The following is a 17,624-nucleotide window of genomic DNA, read 5'->3' on the forward strand; positions in this document are numbered from 1 at the left end:
CAGGATCCTAACGTTAAAACAGCCGCTGCACTACATAAACATCCCGAGTACTTGTTTTCAAAGAAAGACAAAACCTTTCTGAAAGCTTCTATTACCGATATTATTCCGGCACTTGGAACCCAACTCACGCCAGCACACTAAGTGGGACTCTCAGGACATAATATTGGGTAGATCCGTGGCTCCTCAAACTGACGCACATCGGAATCCGCTGAAGCGACTTTTCAACATCCATCTGCCCTCCCCCCCACTCCCCCCACTTCCTGATGCAGGTCTGGGGTGTGGCTCTGGCATCTCTGCTTCGAAAAAGCTCCTCAACTGGTTTTCTGATACGTAGCAACGTCTGAAAATCAATCATCTTAAGAAGCTAAAAATAGCTGTTGAGAGTTTCTTCCTCACGGGATCTTTTCAGCCTATTTCTGGCAGGCCTCCAATAAGGAAAGAAAAGAAAAAAAAGGCCCCGTTTCACGGCTCCCCTGAGGCACAACCACCCAAAGGAACACAGCCGGTGAAGGCACCGAGCCCCAGGAGTTCCGCACCTCAGAGCCAGCAGGCTACGACTTTCGACCCTGCGGCAATTGAGGTTCGCGCCGAGACGCGCCAGCCTCTGGGGACGGCGCCGCCCGGGAGACGCTGGCTCGGAAGGGACCGGTCCTGGCCTCCTACCCTCCTACGCTTTCCTGCTTCTCTCCCCGCACCACCGCTGTGTCCGAGCGCATAACCACTGCCTGCCAAAGACGGCTCAGCGTCAACGGCCACTAGCTTTAAACGGTCCCAGGAAGCCGAGCAGCTGCGGCGTGGACACAACTCGGTGGTGCGGGAGGTCGGGGCGGGGGCGGGGACGATTCCCCTCCCGCTCCCCAAGTTCCCGCCTCCCTCAGGAGGACGTCCGTGCGTACGTGCGCGCGCCGCGTCCGCCCTCCTTCAGCCGCGCGACGCGAGGGCGGGGGCGCCGCGTGCGCGCGCGTTCTCGTTCGTTCGCTTGCCTGCTCGCTCTCGGCTGCCGCTCTCGCTGCGGCTGCGGCTGGGGCTGGGGGCGGCGGCGGCGGCGGCGGCGGCGCGGGCGGCGGGCGGCGCGGGGCGGTCCGGCGGGTTCAAAGAGGAAAACATGGCGGAAAACAAAGGCGGCGGCGAGGCTGAGAGCGGCGGCGGGGGCAGCGGTAGCGCGCCGGTAACTGCCGGGGCCGCCGGGCCCGCGGCGCAGGAGGCGGAGCCGCCTCTCGCCGCGGTGCTGGTAGAGGAGGAGGAGGAGGAAGGCGGCAGGGCGGGCGCGGAGAGCGGCGCGGCCGGGCCCGACGACGGGGGGGTGTCCGCGGCCTCCTCCGGCTCGGCCCCGGCTGCCTCAGCCCCTCCGGCCTCAGTGGGCCCTGGAGTTCCCGGGGGGGCGGTATCGACGCCGGCCCCAGCTCCAGCCTCGGCTCCCGCTCCGGGTCCGTCGGCGGGGCCGCCTCCTGGACCGCCAGCCTCGCTCCTGGACACCTGCGCCGTGTGTCAGCAGAGCTTGCAGAGCCGGCGTGAGGCGGAGCCCAAGCTGCTGCCCTGCCTTCACTCCTTCTGCCTGCGCTGCCTGCCCGAGCCGGAGCGCCAGCTCAGCGTGCCCATCCCGGGGGGCAGCAACGGCGACATCCAGCAAGGTGAGCGGGAGGCCCTGCCCGAAGTCTGGGCCGAAGGAGATTTGCGGGGCCGAGGAGGATCTGGGGACGGAGGTGCTCGGGCCCGGGGCTGCTCAGACCGGCGCGATTCTGAGGGGTCTGAGAGGTGAAAGACACGGCCTCGGGACAGTTTCCAGAGAAGGTGGACCGCCGCAGATAAGGGGAGGGTGAAGGGAGGGGTGCCGGCGGCGAGAGGCTGGGGGAGGGGACACCGGCTGCAAGGGAGCTTTGGGGTGTGCGGATACGGGCCGGGAAGGCGTGGACTCCGGCCGGGCCCAGGTTCGGGAGCTGGTGGACTCGGACAGAGAGAGGAGAGAGGGTCTGCGAAATCGCTTTGGAGGAGTGTTGTGGGAGGAAAGGCCTGTAGCCGGAGAGGTGTTGAGGAGGGAGTAGGTAAGCGGTAAGGGCTGTGAGGACGAATTGGCTTGGAGGGAAGGACTTGACCTGTTCGACGCTAGGGAAAAGAAGGAGTAGGGACTAAAATGAGGAGGATAAAGGGTGTTGAGCAGTTTAGGGCTGAGAGGAGCTGTCTGGTGGAAAGTAATTTTAGGATGACATTGGGAAGGAGGAACTCTGGAAGCGAAAATAGCTTTGAAGGGCCTGCATGTTTAGGTTGAAATATCCTAAGGTTCAGGGGTGAGGGAGAAATGAACTTTGAAGGGAATTGGGATTCAAGGACAGCTGGGTTTCATTGTACATTAATGAGCCCCCAGTGTTCCAGACTGTGCTAGGATTGAATAAAATACTGAGTGAAGAGCTCATTCATAGTCATATAGGTGAAACAGCGTTCAGCAGTGGCGGTGGGTACTTGGTACAGTGGTTGTGACAAATCAAGAGAAGGTCAGGGGAACTTCTTTGAAAAGGAAACCCTTGAGAAGGTTTCTTGAAGGGTGAGTTGCTCACTGGATTGGGGAGTTTTCAGGGCACAGGGTACTTTACACATCCCTGGAGCTAAAGGTTAACTAGTCATTATCAAACACATTAGTGTTTCTGCAGCGAAACGTACAGATATTCCACAGTTGTGGTAACCTACCACAATTCAGGGTGGGCTTTGTTGTAAATTTATGAAAAACTTTAAAATTTCAAAGCTCTTGAAATTTGGAACTGCGGTTAACGGATTGCTGACCTGTACTAAAGGGTTTGGGATTCATCCTGTGAAGTGTATTTGTACAGTGTAGACTAAAAGGAGTCCCCGAAGGGCTTTTTTATCAAGGTGATAAAAGGATCACATTTGTGATCCAAAAAGATCACTTGGGGGCATATTGAAGGGTGAGGGGAGGCAGGGCTGGAGGAAGGGAGTCTTGACAGTAATATAGAAAAATGAGCATTTGGAATTAATAAATGATAACAGGTATTAAAGAAGGAAGCATTTTGGTATGGGGGAAAGGTATGGAGTTTGTGAGACACATCTGAGTTTGGATGTCTACTTCGTTATGTCCCACTTGTGATTTGAACAGATTAATTTTTCTTAGCCTTAGTTTTTTCAATTGTGAAACAAGGACAAAATTACCTACCTCATGGGGTTATTGATAGAATGAAGTGTGTAAAGTGACTAATACATGGTATTTATTAATGAAATGGCAGCTATTTAATTATTACTGGTAACTAATTCTAAGTAGCCATGGGAATGCAGATGGGGGGGTGTCAAGATTGGTATGGGGGAGACAGATGTGTCTAGGCTGAGTTCCAGGTTTCTTGTTTGGTGGGTGGCAGTGCTATTAATGCAAATAAAAGAATTCAGGAACAGAAGCAGGTGTGTGTGTGTGTGTGTGTATAATTTCAGTTATGGATGTTTTGGGTTTGAAGTATTATTGAGACATACAGGTAAAAGTGCTATTTTAAGAATAAGGATTTGATTGATGTTGAAGATACTAAGGGATAATGGGTGTATAGAGGGTGGATAATGGGTGTATAACTAACTGCTCATGGCCTCATGAGTATAGTAAGTCGTGTGGGATTCAGTGTTCTTGTGGGAACCTGGGTTAGGTGAGAGATTTAGAACACAGGATGAAAATTGTGTTTGACTGATGTGGCTGAGGGACTTGAGGTTATGAAATTGGCTCTTTGATATTTATTCAGAGAGAGAGAGAGTAATAGTCTGTGAAGTCCCTCTTCATTCTCCATCCTTTGTTTTTGCTCTAGGAGCAATAAGTAGATGGGACCAAATATTGTCATTTTAAGGTAATGTTGGTTTCCAACCAGTAACTAAAACAAGTCTGGAAGTCACCATATTTTTAGACAGGGAATCTAGAAAAGGATTTGTTAGTATTAACTCCTGTATCTTTTGCTTTGCTCTTTAAAAAAGCAAGCATGCTGTTCTAGAAGGAACACTGGGTTTGGGGCCAAGGGACATAGTTCTGCCATCAATTGTTTTCTGTAAAGGAGGCCTGTAATGTTTCTGAGCCTCAATTTATTTCTAAAATGTGGCTAATAGTCTTTAACTTACATCTCACCAAGTCAAATGAAATAATAAATGTGAAAATACTTTTATAAACTCTGAAGTGCTTTGCAAATATAAGGTATTATGGAACCCTGGTTCCTTCTCTGGTCTAGGGAGCCGTAACTGGTAACTTAAGTCAACATGTTAAGTGGTTTTGAAACAATGACAAGTGCATTACCCTTCCTGCTAACTGGCCTTTTTTCTGTTCTCTAACACACCAGTTATTCACACTCTTTAGGTGTTCCTTCTAGATCAGTGTTTCTTCAAGTGTGGTTTCTGGACCAGCAGCATCCACATCATCTGCGATCTTGTTAGGAATGCAAATTCTTGGGCCCCACTTCAGACCTTCTGACCAGCCATCTGTTTTAACAAGTCCTCCAGGTGATTTTGATGCACACTAAGTTTAAGTACCACTTTTCTTTAGTGAAGGATTCCTCACTTCAGATGTTGCCTCCTCAGAAAGACCTTCTCTGACTTCCCTTTAAAAAAATTTTTTTAAGGCTTTAATTTTAGTGTGGTTTTAGGCTTATAGCAAAATTAAGAGGAAGATATAGGGATTTCCCATTTATCCCCAACCCCTACACATGCACAGCCTCCCCCATTATGAATATTTCCCACCAGAGTAATACGTTTGTCACAGTTGATGGACCTACATTGACCTATCATAATCAGCCAAAGTCCATAGTTTACATTAGTGCTCACTCTTAGTGTTTGTACATTTTGTGGGTTTGGACAAATGTATAATGACATGTATCTATCATTATAATATCATACAGAGTATTTTCATCACCCTAAGAATCGTGTGCCTGACTGTTCTTTTTAAAGTAGTCCTCCAGGTCACTTTCTTACTTATTATCCTTTTTTCTTCATAGCACAGCTAAAATCTAAAATGTTTTGTTTTTGTTTACTTGTTTATCTGTTTCCTACTAGAATATTGTAGAGTGAATGTTCAATAAGTATCTTTTGAATAAGAATCACCTGGAGAACTTTTTATAATGCCATTTTGGGAGTTTCAGAAACTCAGTTGATTTGGGGATGATACTAGGAATCTCATTTTTTTAAAGATTTTATTTATTCATTTGTTTTACAGAGTGCTCATGAGAGCAGGGGGAGGGGCAAAAGCAGAGGGGGAGAGAGAATCTCAAGCGGATTCCATGTGGAGTCTGATGCCCAATGCAGGACTCAATCTCACGACCCTGAGATCATGACCTGAGCTGAAATCAAGAGTCAAATGCTTAACAGACTGAGCCACCCAGGCACCCCTAGGAATCTCATTTTTAACAAGTACCTCATGTGGCTCTGATTCTGGTACCTACTGTACTTTGAGAAACATGGATTTAGATATTTTGACGAGAAAGGGTGATATATTTACTGTTGAAGTATTTGGAAAATCAGAATAGATTAAATTAATATTTGTTGAATCTCAACAGTAAGCTTTTAAAAGTGCTTTGTGATTATTTAAAAAAATTCTATTTTAGGTTGAGTTCAAAAAGTTGTCAGTAGTGGGTGTGTATTAATCTGTAATGTAGCAATAAAAATACAGATTTGTATTTATGCATCTGAACAAACTCTCAAATGAGCTCTTGATCAAGACAGCATGGTGATATGCATGAAGAACTGGATTGAGAGTAACTTGCATTGTGTTCTGCTGCTAATTGGCTGTGTAACCTTAGGTAAAGCACTCAGCAGCCTCTTCAGGTCTTCTGCGGTATGAACACTGTAAGTTCCTATCCTGTAAAATTCTATGACCGTATTGCCTTTCATGCCAACTTTTTATATCTACATAATTTTAATATTCTTATTTGTGGGACATGATGGAAGAATCAACATGGAAAAATTATTCAGTTTCTGAATCTTCAGCTTATTATGAAAAGTCTGAAATGGCAACCTTAAATGGGGTAAGTGGGAGGGGATATTTCTGGGTGTAGTGTGAAGAGCACCTTCTCACAGTAGTTCTGTGTTTTATCACTGAGCACGGTGAGCCACTCTGGGGAGTCTTCTGTTTGAGCCCTTGGAAATTCTTGCCCCAGGCTAAATATATATACTATATGGCAGTTTGCTGGTTTGGTGGCTTATCTATTTGGGATTTTTTTAGGCCCTACTTTCTCTAATGACCTATTTACATAAACAAGCTTGAGTTTTTGAATGATAATACAGTCATCAGCAAGCAGTCATTAAAGATATGTCAAGGAAAACTCAAATACTTTCTCGTGGTTGGTTAAGTGCACACAATTCAAGACTCAGAGTACCTGAATTCATTTTTGAGCTCCACCATTTACTACTTTAATGTCTATGAATACGTTACTTAACATCTGTAAGTTGAGGGTAATAATTACACCTACTTAATAGTGTTATTGTGAGGATTCAATGAGTTAAAACATTGTGAAGTGCTTCATATAGTGCTTGGCACATGGTAAGACCCCCCAAAACTATTATTTCTGTTGTTTTCCAGTTGTTCCCCATTGTCTTTATGACTGCCTCCATTCAGTAAGCAGAAAGAGGAGGAAGGAAGGTAGCTTTTCTGACATCTAGTGATGTATAACACACCTGACAAAGTCATTTGCATTCCAATCTCTCCAGCTACTTAAAATTTACAAGTGAAAACTTGTAGACTAATGGTGTAAGACCTAAGTCTTTACAAGGTCTACTATCTGTACATCAAAAATTTTAGAAGAATCTTAACTGCTTTTTATTTCCTTATCTATATTCTTAGCAGACACTAAATGAGAATACCTTAAAGTAGTGATTCTCAAAGTTGGTTCTTAGAACCTTGGAGGGATACTCTGATACGTCTTCAGACACTGGCAAAGTTAAAACTGTTTTCATAATAATACTTATTCATGATTTGCCTTATTCACTGTTTTGCTGTTTATGTTAGTGATGCAAAAGCAGTGATGTGTAAAACTGCTGGCACCTTAGCAGCGATTAAGATAGTGCCTCCAAACCATAGTAAAAGTCATTGTATCTTTACCACCATACACTTGGAGTAAAAACAAACACAGCAACAAAAAACCTGCTTGTTTAATTTTGTTTTTGATGAAGCATTAGGACATTATTTTATTAAATCTTGATTTTTAATAATTCTGTGTAATGAAATGGGAAATGTGCATAAAATGCTTCTGCTGCAGGCTGAAGTATAAGAAGGAGAGTACTTGTACAGTTGTTTGAATTCCAGGCTGAACTAGCTTCTTTATTTTCGTGGAAAATAACTTTTACTTGGAACAATGATTGACAGACTGTGGTTTTCAGACATGTGTGTTTGGCAGCCATTTTCTCAAAAATGAATGAATTGAGCCTGTCAGTTCAAGGAAACAACTGACATGTTGCCAATGGTAAAAATTGAGCTTTTAAATGAAAATTAGAATTTTGGAAAAAACTTGTATGTGCAACCTTGAGTTTGATAGCTTCTTAATATTTGAAGACTTTTCTGATGAGATTGGTAGTGTATCATAAAGTATCAAAATTTTTAAAAGATTTTATTTATTTATTTGACAGAGCCAGTGAGCACACACGCAGGAGGAACAGAAGAGGGAGAAGCAGGCTCCCTGCTGAGCAGGGAGCCCGATGTGGGGCTGGATCCCAGGACTCTGGGATCATGACCTGAGCCAAAGGCAGATGCTTAATCCACTGAGCCACCCAGGCACCCTCAAATTTTTTTTGATAGTGTGCAATGAAATGTCAGCATTTGGAAGATCTACATAGTGAACCAGTATTTTCCAAATGACCAATTGACCAATGCAATGCATTATGTTATAAAATCATGCATAGGAAAAAGATTCAAAGTGTAAAATTTAGACCAGTAGATTTTAATATAAGGGAGTAGTAAAAATTAATATGGTTTGAAATTCCACATTGCTACTGACATTTAAGAAATAAATACACTTTAGGGGCGCCTGGGTGGCTCAGTCAGTTGAGCATCCAACTCTTGGTTTTGGCTCAGGTCATGATCTCAGTTGTGAAATCGAGCCCCATGTCTGGCTGTGTGTGGAGCCTGCTTAAGAGTCTCTCTTTCCCTCTGCCCCTCCCCACCCTTCTGCTTATGCAAACAGACACTCTCTCTCAAAACAAAAACAAAAACAAAAACGAAAAACGACTTTATATACACACACACATATTACACACACATATACATACCTACACATATACATATATTTATAACAACACACACACACACACACACACGTATATACACATTTTAAAAATTGTCAGTACTCTCCATGCCCAACATGACCTCAGACTCAAGACACTGAGATTAAGAATCGCATTCTCTGGGCGCCTCTGTGGCTCGGTTGGTTAAGCGTCTGCCTTTGGCTCAGTTCATGATCTCAGGGTCCTGGGATCAAGCCCTCCATCAGGCTCCATGCGCCGTGGGGGCCTGCTTCTCTCTATCTCTCTGCCTGCTGCTCCCCCTGCGTGCTCTCTCTCTCCCTGTCAAATAAATAAATAAAATCTTAAAAAAAAAAAAAGAATCGCATGCTTTGCCAGCTGAGCCAGCCAGGTGCCCCGACTCTTTATATTTTTGTATTATAATCAAAGAATATCCACACTGTTGTTTGAAAGGCTATTAAAATAGTCTTCCGTTTTTTAAAATACATAGCTGTTCTCTCATATTCTTCAACAAAACAATCTGTCACAACAGATTAAATGCAAAAGCATGTATAATCAGTGATCTGAATGTATTAATTAAACCGGACATTAAAGAGATTTAAAAAATGTAAAAACAATGCCACCCTTAACTAAAAGCTTTTCGTTTTGGAAAATATAGTTATTTCTCATAAAAATGTTTAAACATGCAATGATTTTATTTTTAAATGAACTAATAGACCATTTAATTTTAATAAAGTGAATTATTATCAACTATTACAATATTAATATTTTAAAATTCTCAATTTTTATTTCTAATATTGTACATATTGATGGATAAAACCCATCTGAACAAAAGCTCTATGAGGTTCTCAGTAATTTAATAGCATAAGGTAGATCCTGAGACCAAAAAAAGACAATAAGAAAATGATAATGTAGTTTTTGGGAAGAATGTCAGATCATAGAGTAGTGGAAGGTGGCAAATTCATATGTTTATACTGAAAAAAATATGAAGTTGACATATTTAAATAGCTCACTGTAAGTCTGCTGATTTTATTTTTTCATATTCATGACTGGTTGACTGAGATCTATCACTTTACTTTCCTAAGGCCAGGTTCAGAGTTCGGGCCCATAGTGTTGGATACATTAACCCATGTCTCTTTTGTGGCCACAAACTGAACCTCTATCCCTAGCCAGCTTCTAGAATAAACATTGGTCCCAAAGGGAAGTGGGGGAAAAAAAACCCATAGATTGAATGAACATTAAATGTATATATAATTTTTAGAAGAATATTTAAAGCCTGTGCCTTAGTCATAGGTAAATAGCAGGAATTATGTGGGACTAATGAATAACTTTTTGAATGCTTATTATATGCAATTTATGTTGCTGCTTTTATGAATTATTTTTGTGCCTTCTGTTTTTCTTTAGCTTGCTCACATTTAAAAAAATTTTGATTTACAAGGATTTTGATAAGTTCTGCATATTGATCCTTTGTTGGTTATGTAAGTTGAAGATTTTTTCTAAACCTACTAGGGCTTGGTGTGGTAGCCAGCCTCCAAGATGGCCCCAGTGTTCCTCTCTCCTGGCTCTACCTACAGTGACTCAGAACTGGTCTGGGTGACCAAGAGAATACAGGAGAATTAAAAGTGACTTCTGAAGCTAGGTTATGAAAGGCACACAGCTTTTTCCTTACTCTTTGGACCCCTTGTTCTAGATGAAAACAATTGCCACTGTAGCAGTCCTGTAAAGAGGCCCAAGTGGAGAGGAACTAAGGCCTTCTGCCAACATCCAGCACCAACTTGCCAGTCATGTGAGTGAGCTACTTTGGAGGTGGATTCTCTAGCATGGTCAGGTTTTCAGATGACTGCAGTTTTGGCTCACATATTACTGCAGCCTTTTTAGAGGCACTCAGCCAGAACTACTTGCCAAGTCACTCCCAAATTCCTGACTCAAAGAACTGCGAGATTGTTTTAAGCCACTAAGTTAGAGGGTAATTTGTTATGCAGCAATAGATAACTAATACACTTGACTTTTTTTCCTCTATTTTTTCCCTTTTACTATAGCTTTATAATAAGCAATAAACTTTATTATTCATTTAGGTAATTTCACTCTCTTCCACATACACCTTGTTTATCTTCAAGATGATCTTTATTGATGTTGACGTTTTGCTCTCACACATTTAAAAAAATTATTTATTTTTAGAGAGAGAGACACAGAGCAAGCAGGGAGGGGCAGAGGAGGAGGGAGAGGGAGTAAGAATCTGAAGCAGACTCTGCTGAGCGCAGAGCCCGATGTGGGGCTGGATCTTGTGACTGCAAGATCATGACCTGAGCCGAATCCAAGAGTGGGATGACTGAGCCATCCGGGTGCCCTGCTCTTACACATTTTAGAATCATGTGAAAGTTCATTTAAAAAATTTGTTAGCATTTTTGGGACGCCTGGGTGGCTCGGTCGGTTAAGCATCTGCCTTTGGCTCAGGTCATGATCCCTGGGTTCTGGAATCGAGTTCCGCATCAGGCTCCCTGCAGGGAGCCTGCTTCTCCCTCTGCCTGCCATTCCCCCTGCTTGAGCGCGTGCGCTCTCTCTCTCTCTCACTCTCTCTCTCTGACAAATAAATAAAAACTTAAACTTGTCAGGATTTTGGTTGAAATTCCTTTGGATATACAGATCATTCTTGATCTGTGATGGGAGTACATCTTGTTAAACCTGTTGTAAATTGAATACATCCTAAGTTGAAAATGTATCAGTACACCTAACTTACTGTACGTTACAGCTTAGCCTAGTCTACCTTAAACGTGCTCAGAACACTTACGTTAGTCTTTAGTTGGGCAAAATCATCTAACACAAAACCTAGTTTATAGTAAAGTGTTGAACAGATCATGTAATTTATTGAATGCTGTGCTGAAAGTGAAAAATCAGAATGGTTATATGGGTAGAGAATGATTTTTTTTTTAAAGAATTTATTTATTAGAGAGAGAGCCCAAGCAGGAGGAGTGGCAGGCAGAGGGAGAGGGAGAAGCAGGCTCCAGGCTGAGCCGGGAGCCTGACTCGGGGGCTCAATCCCAGGACCCAGGGATCATGACCTGAGCCAAAGACAGATGCTTAACCAAATGAGCCACCCAGGTGCCCTGGGTGTAGAATGATTTTAAGTGTATTGGTAGGTTAACTCTCATAATCATGTGGCTAATGGGGAGTTGTGGCTTCCTGCTGCTCCCAGCGTCGTGAGAATAGGTACTGCTTATCAGCCGCCTGGGAAAAGATCAAAATTCAGAATTCAAAGTATGGTGTTTCCTGAATGTGTATCACTTTCACACCATTGAAAGTTGAAAAATAGTAAGTCGAACCATTGTAAGTCAGGGACCATCTGTAGGTTAGTTAGGGAGAAAATGCTATCTTTATAATATGGTGTCTGCCTATTCATAAACATTGTATGCCTTTTCATTAGCTATAATCTTCTGTATTTTGGAATATTATATAGGTTTTTTTTTTTTCCCTGGAGGGGTTTCTCTCATCCTCTCTGAGTTTTTCCTGTATACTTCATATAATTTTACTGTAAGTGGTTTCCCTTAAATTACATTTAATTGTGTTTGCTTTGTTGTTTTTTTATTTTACTTTTTATTTTTAAAATACCAAAAATATTCTGATTTCATATTTATATTTGATAATTCCATTATGTGAAGTTCTTGTGGTCTTATTTTACTACTACTTGCTTCTTCCTACTCTTGATCATAGTAGGTGTTGTCTACCAGTATTTTATAGTTTGGGATTGTGAGCGTGTTCGCCCGTGCTTTATGTATGAAACTTGCCAGACCTGGTTTGTGGGAACCAGCCTCCAAAGAGTATTTTGCCTTTGCTACTGTGAGGTGCCACCAATGCAAAATCACTTCAGTTAATTTTTAGTTTGGCATTTCTTAGAACTGCCAGATGTTGATTTAGGGTGTACTTTATAGACTTACCTGTATTTGGAAATTCTCAGGAGAAATTTTTCCTTACTTTGAACCCAGGCAGTGACAGACATTTTTATTTCTAGGTTATGGTCAGATTTATTTTATTTTACTTTACTTTATTTCACTTTATTTTATTTCATTTAATTTTTTAAAGATTTTATTTATTTATTTGAGAGAGCGAGAGCGAGGGTGGGCACAAGCAGGGGGAGCAGCAGGCAGAGGGAGAGGGAGAAGCAGGCTCCCCACTGAGCAGGGAGCCCAGTGTGGGACTCAATCCCAGGACTCTGGGATCATGACCTGAGCCGAAGGCAGATGCTTAACCACTGAGCCTCCCAGGCACCCCAGTGTTCTCTTTATTTTATTCTTCTACTTAAATGGTAGCTTTATTGGATATGGAATTTTAGGTTAAAAACTTTTTTTTCCTCAGAACTTTTAAGATACCTCTTTTCCAGTGTCTTAAAGAAATTAGTGTTACTGATACTGGTCTGATTTTGCTTCTTTGTATGACCCCAGTTGGGTTTTGTTTGTTTTATTTACCTCTTCCTGGAACTTTTTAAAGATTTAAACAAAAATTTTTTATTTTTAAGTAATCTCTATACCCAACATGGGTCCTGAACTCATGACCCCTAGATCAAGAGTTACATGCTCCATCAACGGCGCCCCTCTAGAACCTTTTAATATCTCTATCCTTGTTCTTAAATATAGTGGTTTGCCTCTGTTGATTTTTTCCCCCCTCTTTCATTGTTTTTTAAAAGTTTACTGTGCCTTTTCTATTAGTTTTGTAATGTTTATAGTAACAAAATTTTAAACTTAAAATTTTTTTTATAAGGATCCCTCCTTTTCCTCTCCCTCTACTCTTTCTTGAACTGTTACTGTTTGGATGTTAGCCCCTGAGGAGTCACACTCTCTCCTATCTTTTTCCTTTTTCCTTTTTTTTTTTTTTTTTTTTTTTTTTAAGATTTTGTTTACTTATTTGTCAGAAAGAGAGAGAGGCAGGCAGAAGGAGAAGCAGGCTCTCTGCTGAGCAAGGAGCCCGATACGGGACTCAGTCCCAGGACCCTGGGACCATGAACTGAGCCGAAGGCAGACGCCCAACCGACTGAGCCACCCAGACGCCTCTCCTATCTTTTTCCTTAGGTTTTCTTTTCTCTTTGTTTTTTTCTTCAACTAATGTTCTGAAAGACTTCCTTGCTTTTATTTTCTAACTTTTCCTTGATATCTTGATCTTTTTGTCTTGGATGCTTCTTCAAACAGTAAATAATCCTTGGTTCTCTTCCTGCTTGAGTGAAGCACTACAGTTCTGATTGAGGGTCCTGTGCTTGTTAATTGTTGGACTTCACTTTAGACCAAGGGTTGGCAAACTATGGCTGATGGGCCAAATCTAGCCTGCTGCCTGGTTTTATATGACTGATGAGCTAAGAATGATTTTTACATTTTTAAATGGTTGAAAAAAAATCAAAAGAATGTTTTGTGATATGTGAAAGTTCTATGAAGTTTAAATTTGTGTTTATAAATAAAATTTTTGGAACATAGCTATGTCCATTTGTTTATGTATTTTCTGACTGCTTTCATGCTACAGTGGCAAATTACTAGTTGTGACAAAGACTTTGTGGACTCATTGCTTTGTGCTTCTGTTTGGTGCACTACAAATTGTAGTGATGCAGTTACAACTTGTTAGGCACATGTGTGGCTGTCTCATGACATTTACAAAAAAATATTTTCATTACCAGAGCATATATATCATTTCAAATGAGAAAAATGGATTTCAAATGTCACACTTTGAAGACACAGTAGAGTGTGGGTTATTTCGTTTCCAATTAGATGGCAAAGTGCTTATTATACATTTTTACTGTAGCTCAACTAAAAGAGTACATATGTGGACAAAAGCAGACTAAGTACTTGCCATGACATTCCCAACTCAGCGGAAAGCAATGGATGGGGAAAGGAGAAAATTTAAAATGGAATATGTTATCATGGCAGAATTTCTTAAAAATAAAAATATGAAACCAGGGTAGGTTTGTGAGTATTTATTGGTTAGCCAGGCAAGGAAACCCCTTTACTTAGGGCAAGTTAATTAAATCCTCCCAGTTAGGCAAAATGCTAACTTCCAAAAAGAATTTTGTTAATTCTTTAGACTTGTATTTCAAAAAACTTTACTCAGGTTTCTTTACTGTTTACTAAATAATGCTAAGTTTATTAAATTTCCTTATTAATTTTTATTATATTTTGAATTTTGTGAATAAAAATTGTGGAAATTTACTTTCTTTTGTTACATATGTATGCACTTAGTATCTCTGATACTGTCTCTTTGCCTGCAAAATTGAACATATTTACTATGCCTTCTGATTTCACGTTCCACATTTGAATTTGGGAAGTATTAGGCATTGGGTTTGAAGGAGTGTGGTATGTACAGCTTGACCTGGTGTCTACAGTGGATTTGGAAGAATGAGAATTTCCAGCTTTCTTCTTCTAACATCACAAATAACTGCCAGAATAAGAATTTGGGACCAGTCTGCAGTCTGACCTATTATCCCATTTAGGTTTATTGATAGAATGCTAATATCCAAATATATGCAGATTTCTTTTCCAGTCATGGAGGGATGACTTAAAAACTAATCTTCACATAAATACTTATGCAAAAAACTAATGTCACTCAGGTCATCTCTACCAGGCTTCCATTGGAAATAGAGCAGACGTGAGGGTAGGGAACTTAGAATCATTTCACCATGTTACTATGTTTATGAGCCCAAAGTGAGTCTGAAGAGTTGGCAGCAATGATTAGGAGAGAGCATTTTAGCTGTCCTCTTCAGATATGAAATTCTGTTTTCTGTTAAGCATCACCTTGTGTTGTGAGGTATATAAAACAGATACTTGAAATGAACCTTGATGGCAGGAGAGAATTATGTATGAACAAGTTTATTTGAATCTGAATAGACTTTGTGTTCCTTATCTATAAAATAACGTCACCTTCAAGTTAAAACTTTTTGTTAGGGTCGCTTCGGTGGCTTGGTTGAGCGTCCTACTCTTTTTTTTTTTTTTTTTAAAGATTTTATTTATTTTTTCGACAGAGGTAGAGACAGCCAGCGAGAGAGGGAACACAAGCAGGGGGAGTGGGAGAGGAAGAAGTAGGCTCACAGCGGAGGGGCCTGATGTGGGGCTCGATCCCAGAACGCCGGGATCACGCCCTGAGCCGAAGGCAGATGCTTAACCGCTGTGCCACCCAGGCGCCCCAAGCGTCCTACTCTTGATTTTGTCTCAGGTCATGATCTCTCAGGTCGTGGTCTCAGGGTTGTGAGTTTGAGCCCAGCATCGGGCTTCCAGCTCCATGTGGAGTCTGCTTGTCCCTCTCCCTCTGCTCCTCCCCTTGCTTGCATTTGCGTACTCTCCCCCCTCTCTCAAATAAAATCTTAAAGAAAAAAACAACTTCTTCATGTTATCTTATTTGCTTATAAAAGTCCTCAGGTAATATTCTCAAAAAAATTTTTTTAAACAAATGAGGCTACTGAGGCAGAGACGTAAGATTATACTTAAATGTGGCTGTCCCACATGGAGATAGTAGCGCAGCCTCAGATAGATGACTTTGGGGGCCAGGCACATAACTAGTGTAAGACATGGAGTATCAAAGCATGCCAGCCTAAAAACAATAAAATTTGAATTTAAAACAAATTTATCGGGGTGCCTGGATGGCACAGCGGTTAAGCGTCTGCCTTCGGCTCAGGGCGTGATCCCGGCATTCTGGGATCGAACCCCACATCAGGCTCCTCCGCTATGAGCCTGCTTCTTCCTCTCCCACTCCCCCTGCTTGTGTTCCCTCTCTCACTGGCTGTCTCTATCTCTGTCGAATGAATAAATAAAAAAAAATCTTAAAAAAAAAAAACAAAAAAAAAAACAAATTTATCCTGGCCAAGTAATACCAGATAGGCTGTCAGTCTTCTACTTTTGTCCTAACTTAGAATCTGCTTAGTCACTTTTATTTATGTTGTAATTTTTTAATGTAAGTTAAGCATCATTAAAATGATCAACATTGTTTCTACTATCTAGTTAGACAAGAGACAAATGGAAGAGAATTTTCAAATTCTGAAATGTGTAGTCAGATTTGGTAAGTTGATTGAAGTACTGAATAAATTGTAATTAGCAAGTTCACCAAAGCCTATTTAACCTGACATAGGTACCTTCAGAATTTTTACTAATTTTGTACCAAACTAGATTATAATATACTTCTAAAATTTACCTACTGGTTCTTCCCATCCCCCAAAACACTCAAGGTTTTACATGTTGAAGATGGAGTTATGAGATGGATCTCTGATGTGTCATAGCGTGTTACACATGAGCTCTTCACCGATCTATTGCCAGATTTTGAACAGTGTGTGAAGTTTATTTTTGTTACATTTGCACAATTGATGCATGTTAGATGTACTGTTAATTCCAGTGGATCATTTAATGTGGCGTGAAACTTGGTGCAACATGCTTAGATTGCTTATCCTTGCAGGAGCTTGGGATAAAGTCAATTTGATGCCAAAGAAAATTCTTTGAAGATTTTGTCTTTTCAGTAGAGAGCATAGTCAAGGTAGTAAAAAGTTTTACTTACACAGTGTAGTTCTGTGATGGGAGACTAATATATTTTTAACAGTATATGTAACTTTTAAAGTAAATATTCTGTTGAAATACACATAAACTAAAGTATAAAACTCAATGTAATTCAGTGAACGAATACACATAGAATAAGCACATTTGTGTAAATCCAGCAGCCGGAATGAGAAGTAGTACATTGCTAGCACCTAAACCCTATGTTCCCTTCCAGTCACTACCTATGATCTTGCATTCCTTTTTTTTTTTTTAAAGATTTTGTTTTTAAGTAATCTCCACCTCCAAGGTCGGGCTTGAACTCACAACCGTGAGATCAAGAGTCATGTGCTGTACTGACTGAGCCAGCTGAGAGACCCTGATCCTACCTTCTAACACCAGATTAATTTTGCCTACTTTTAAACTTTATTTAAGTGGAACTAAGCAGTATGTACCAGTTTGTGACTGAATGTGTTTGCTCAACACATTATTTGTGTTGCTTGTCAGTGTACTTTATTCGTTGTCTTCGCGGCATTCATTATATGAATATACTAAAATTTACTTGCCCATTCAAATGTTGATGGACATTTGAGTTGTTTAAAGTTTCTTTTAAATTGAAGTATAGATACAACGTGTTATAGTTTTTTACTATTTTTAAAAAGATTTTAATTCTTTGAGAGAGCATGAGTGGTGGGGAGGGGGCAGGTGGGGGGGCAGAAGGAGGAGCAGACTCCCTGCTGAGCAGGGAGCCTGATGTGGGGCTTGATCCCAGGACCTCGGGATCATGACCTAAGCTGAAGGCAGACACTTAACTGACTGAGCCACCCAGGTGCCCCTAGTTTTTAACTACTATGAATGGGTTCATGAAGCTCTACTTTAACATCTCAAAAAGATTTTTTTTTTAAGATTTTATTTATTTGAGAGTGTGTGCACAGGGGTGGG

At 41.3% G+C, this 17,624-nt stretch overlaps 1 protein-coding gene across 2 annotated transcripts in view; it reads left to right on the forward strand.

Annotated features, from left to right (window-relative positions):
• Window positions 1-1,105: 1,105 nt before the first annotated feature.
• Window positions 1,106-17,624, forward strand: part of TRIM33 (tripartite motif containing 33) — a 115,048-nt gene continuing 98,529 nt past the window's right edge. For both annotated transcript variants that reach the window (XM_008697777.2, XM_040626877.1), the window contains exon 1: window positions 1,106-1,631. In XM_008697777.2, the coding sequence (XP_008695999.2) occupies window positions 1,106-1,631 (526 nt within the window). The remainder of the gene's footprint in view (window positions 1,632-17,624) is intronic.

The sequence above is a fragment of the Ursus maritimus genome, unplaced genomic scaffold, assembly GCF_017311325.1.
Source record: "Ursus maritimus isolate PB19 unplaced genomic scaffold, ASM1731132v1 scaffold_12, whole genome shotgun sequence".
NCBI classification, from domain to species: Eukaryota; Metazoa; Chordata; class Mammalia; order Carnivora; family Ursidae; genus Ursus; species Ursus maritimus.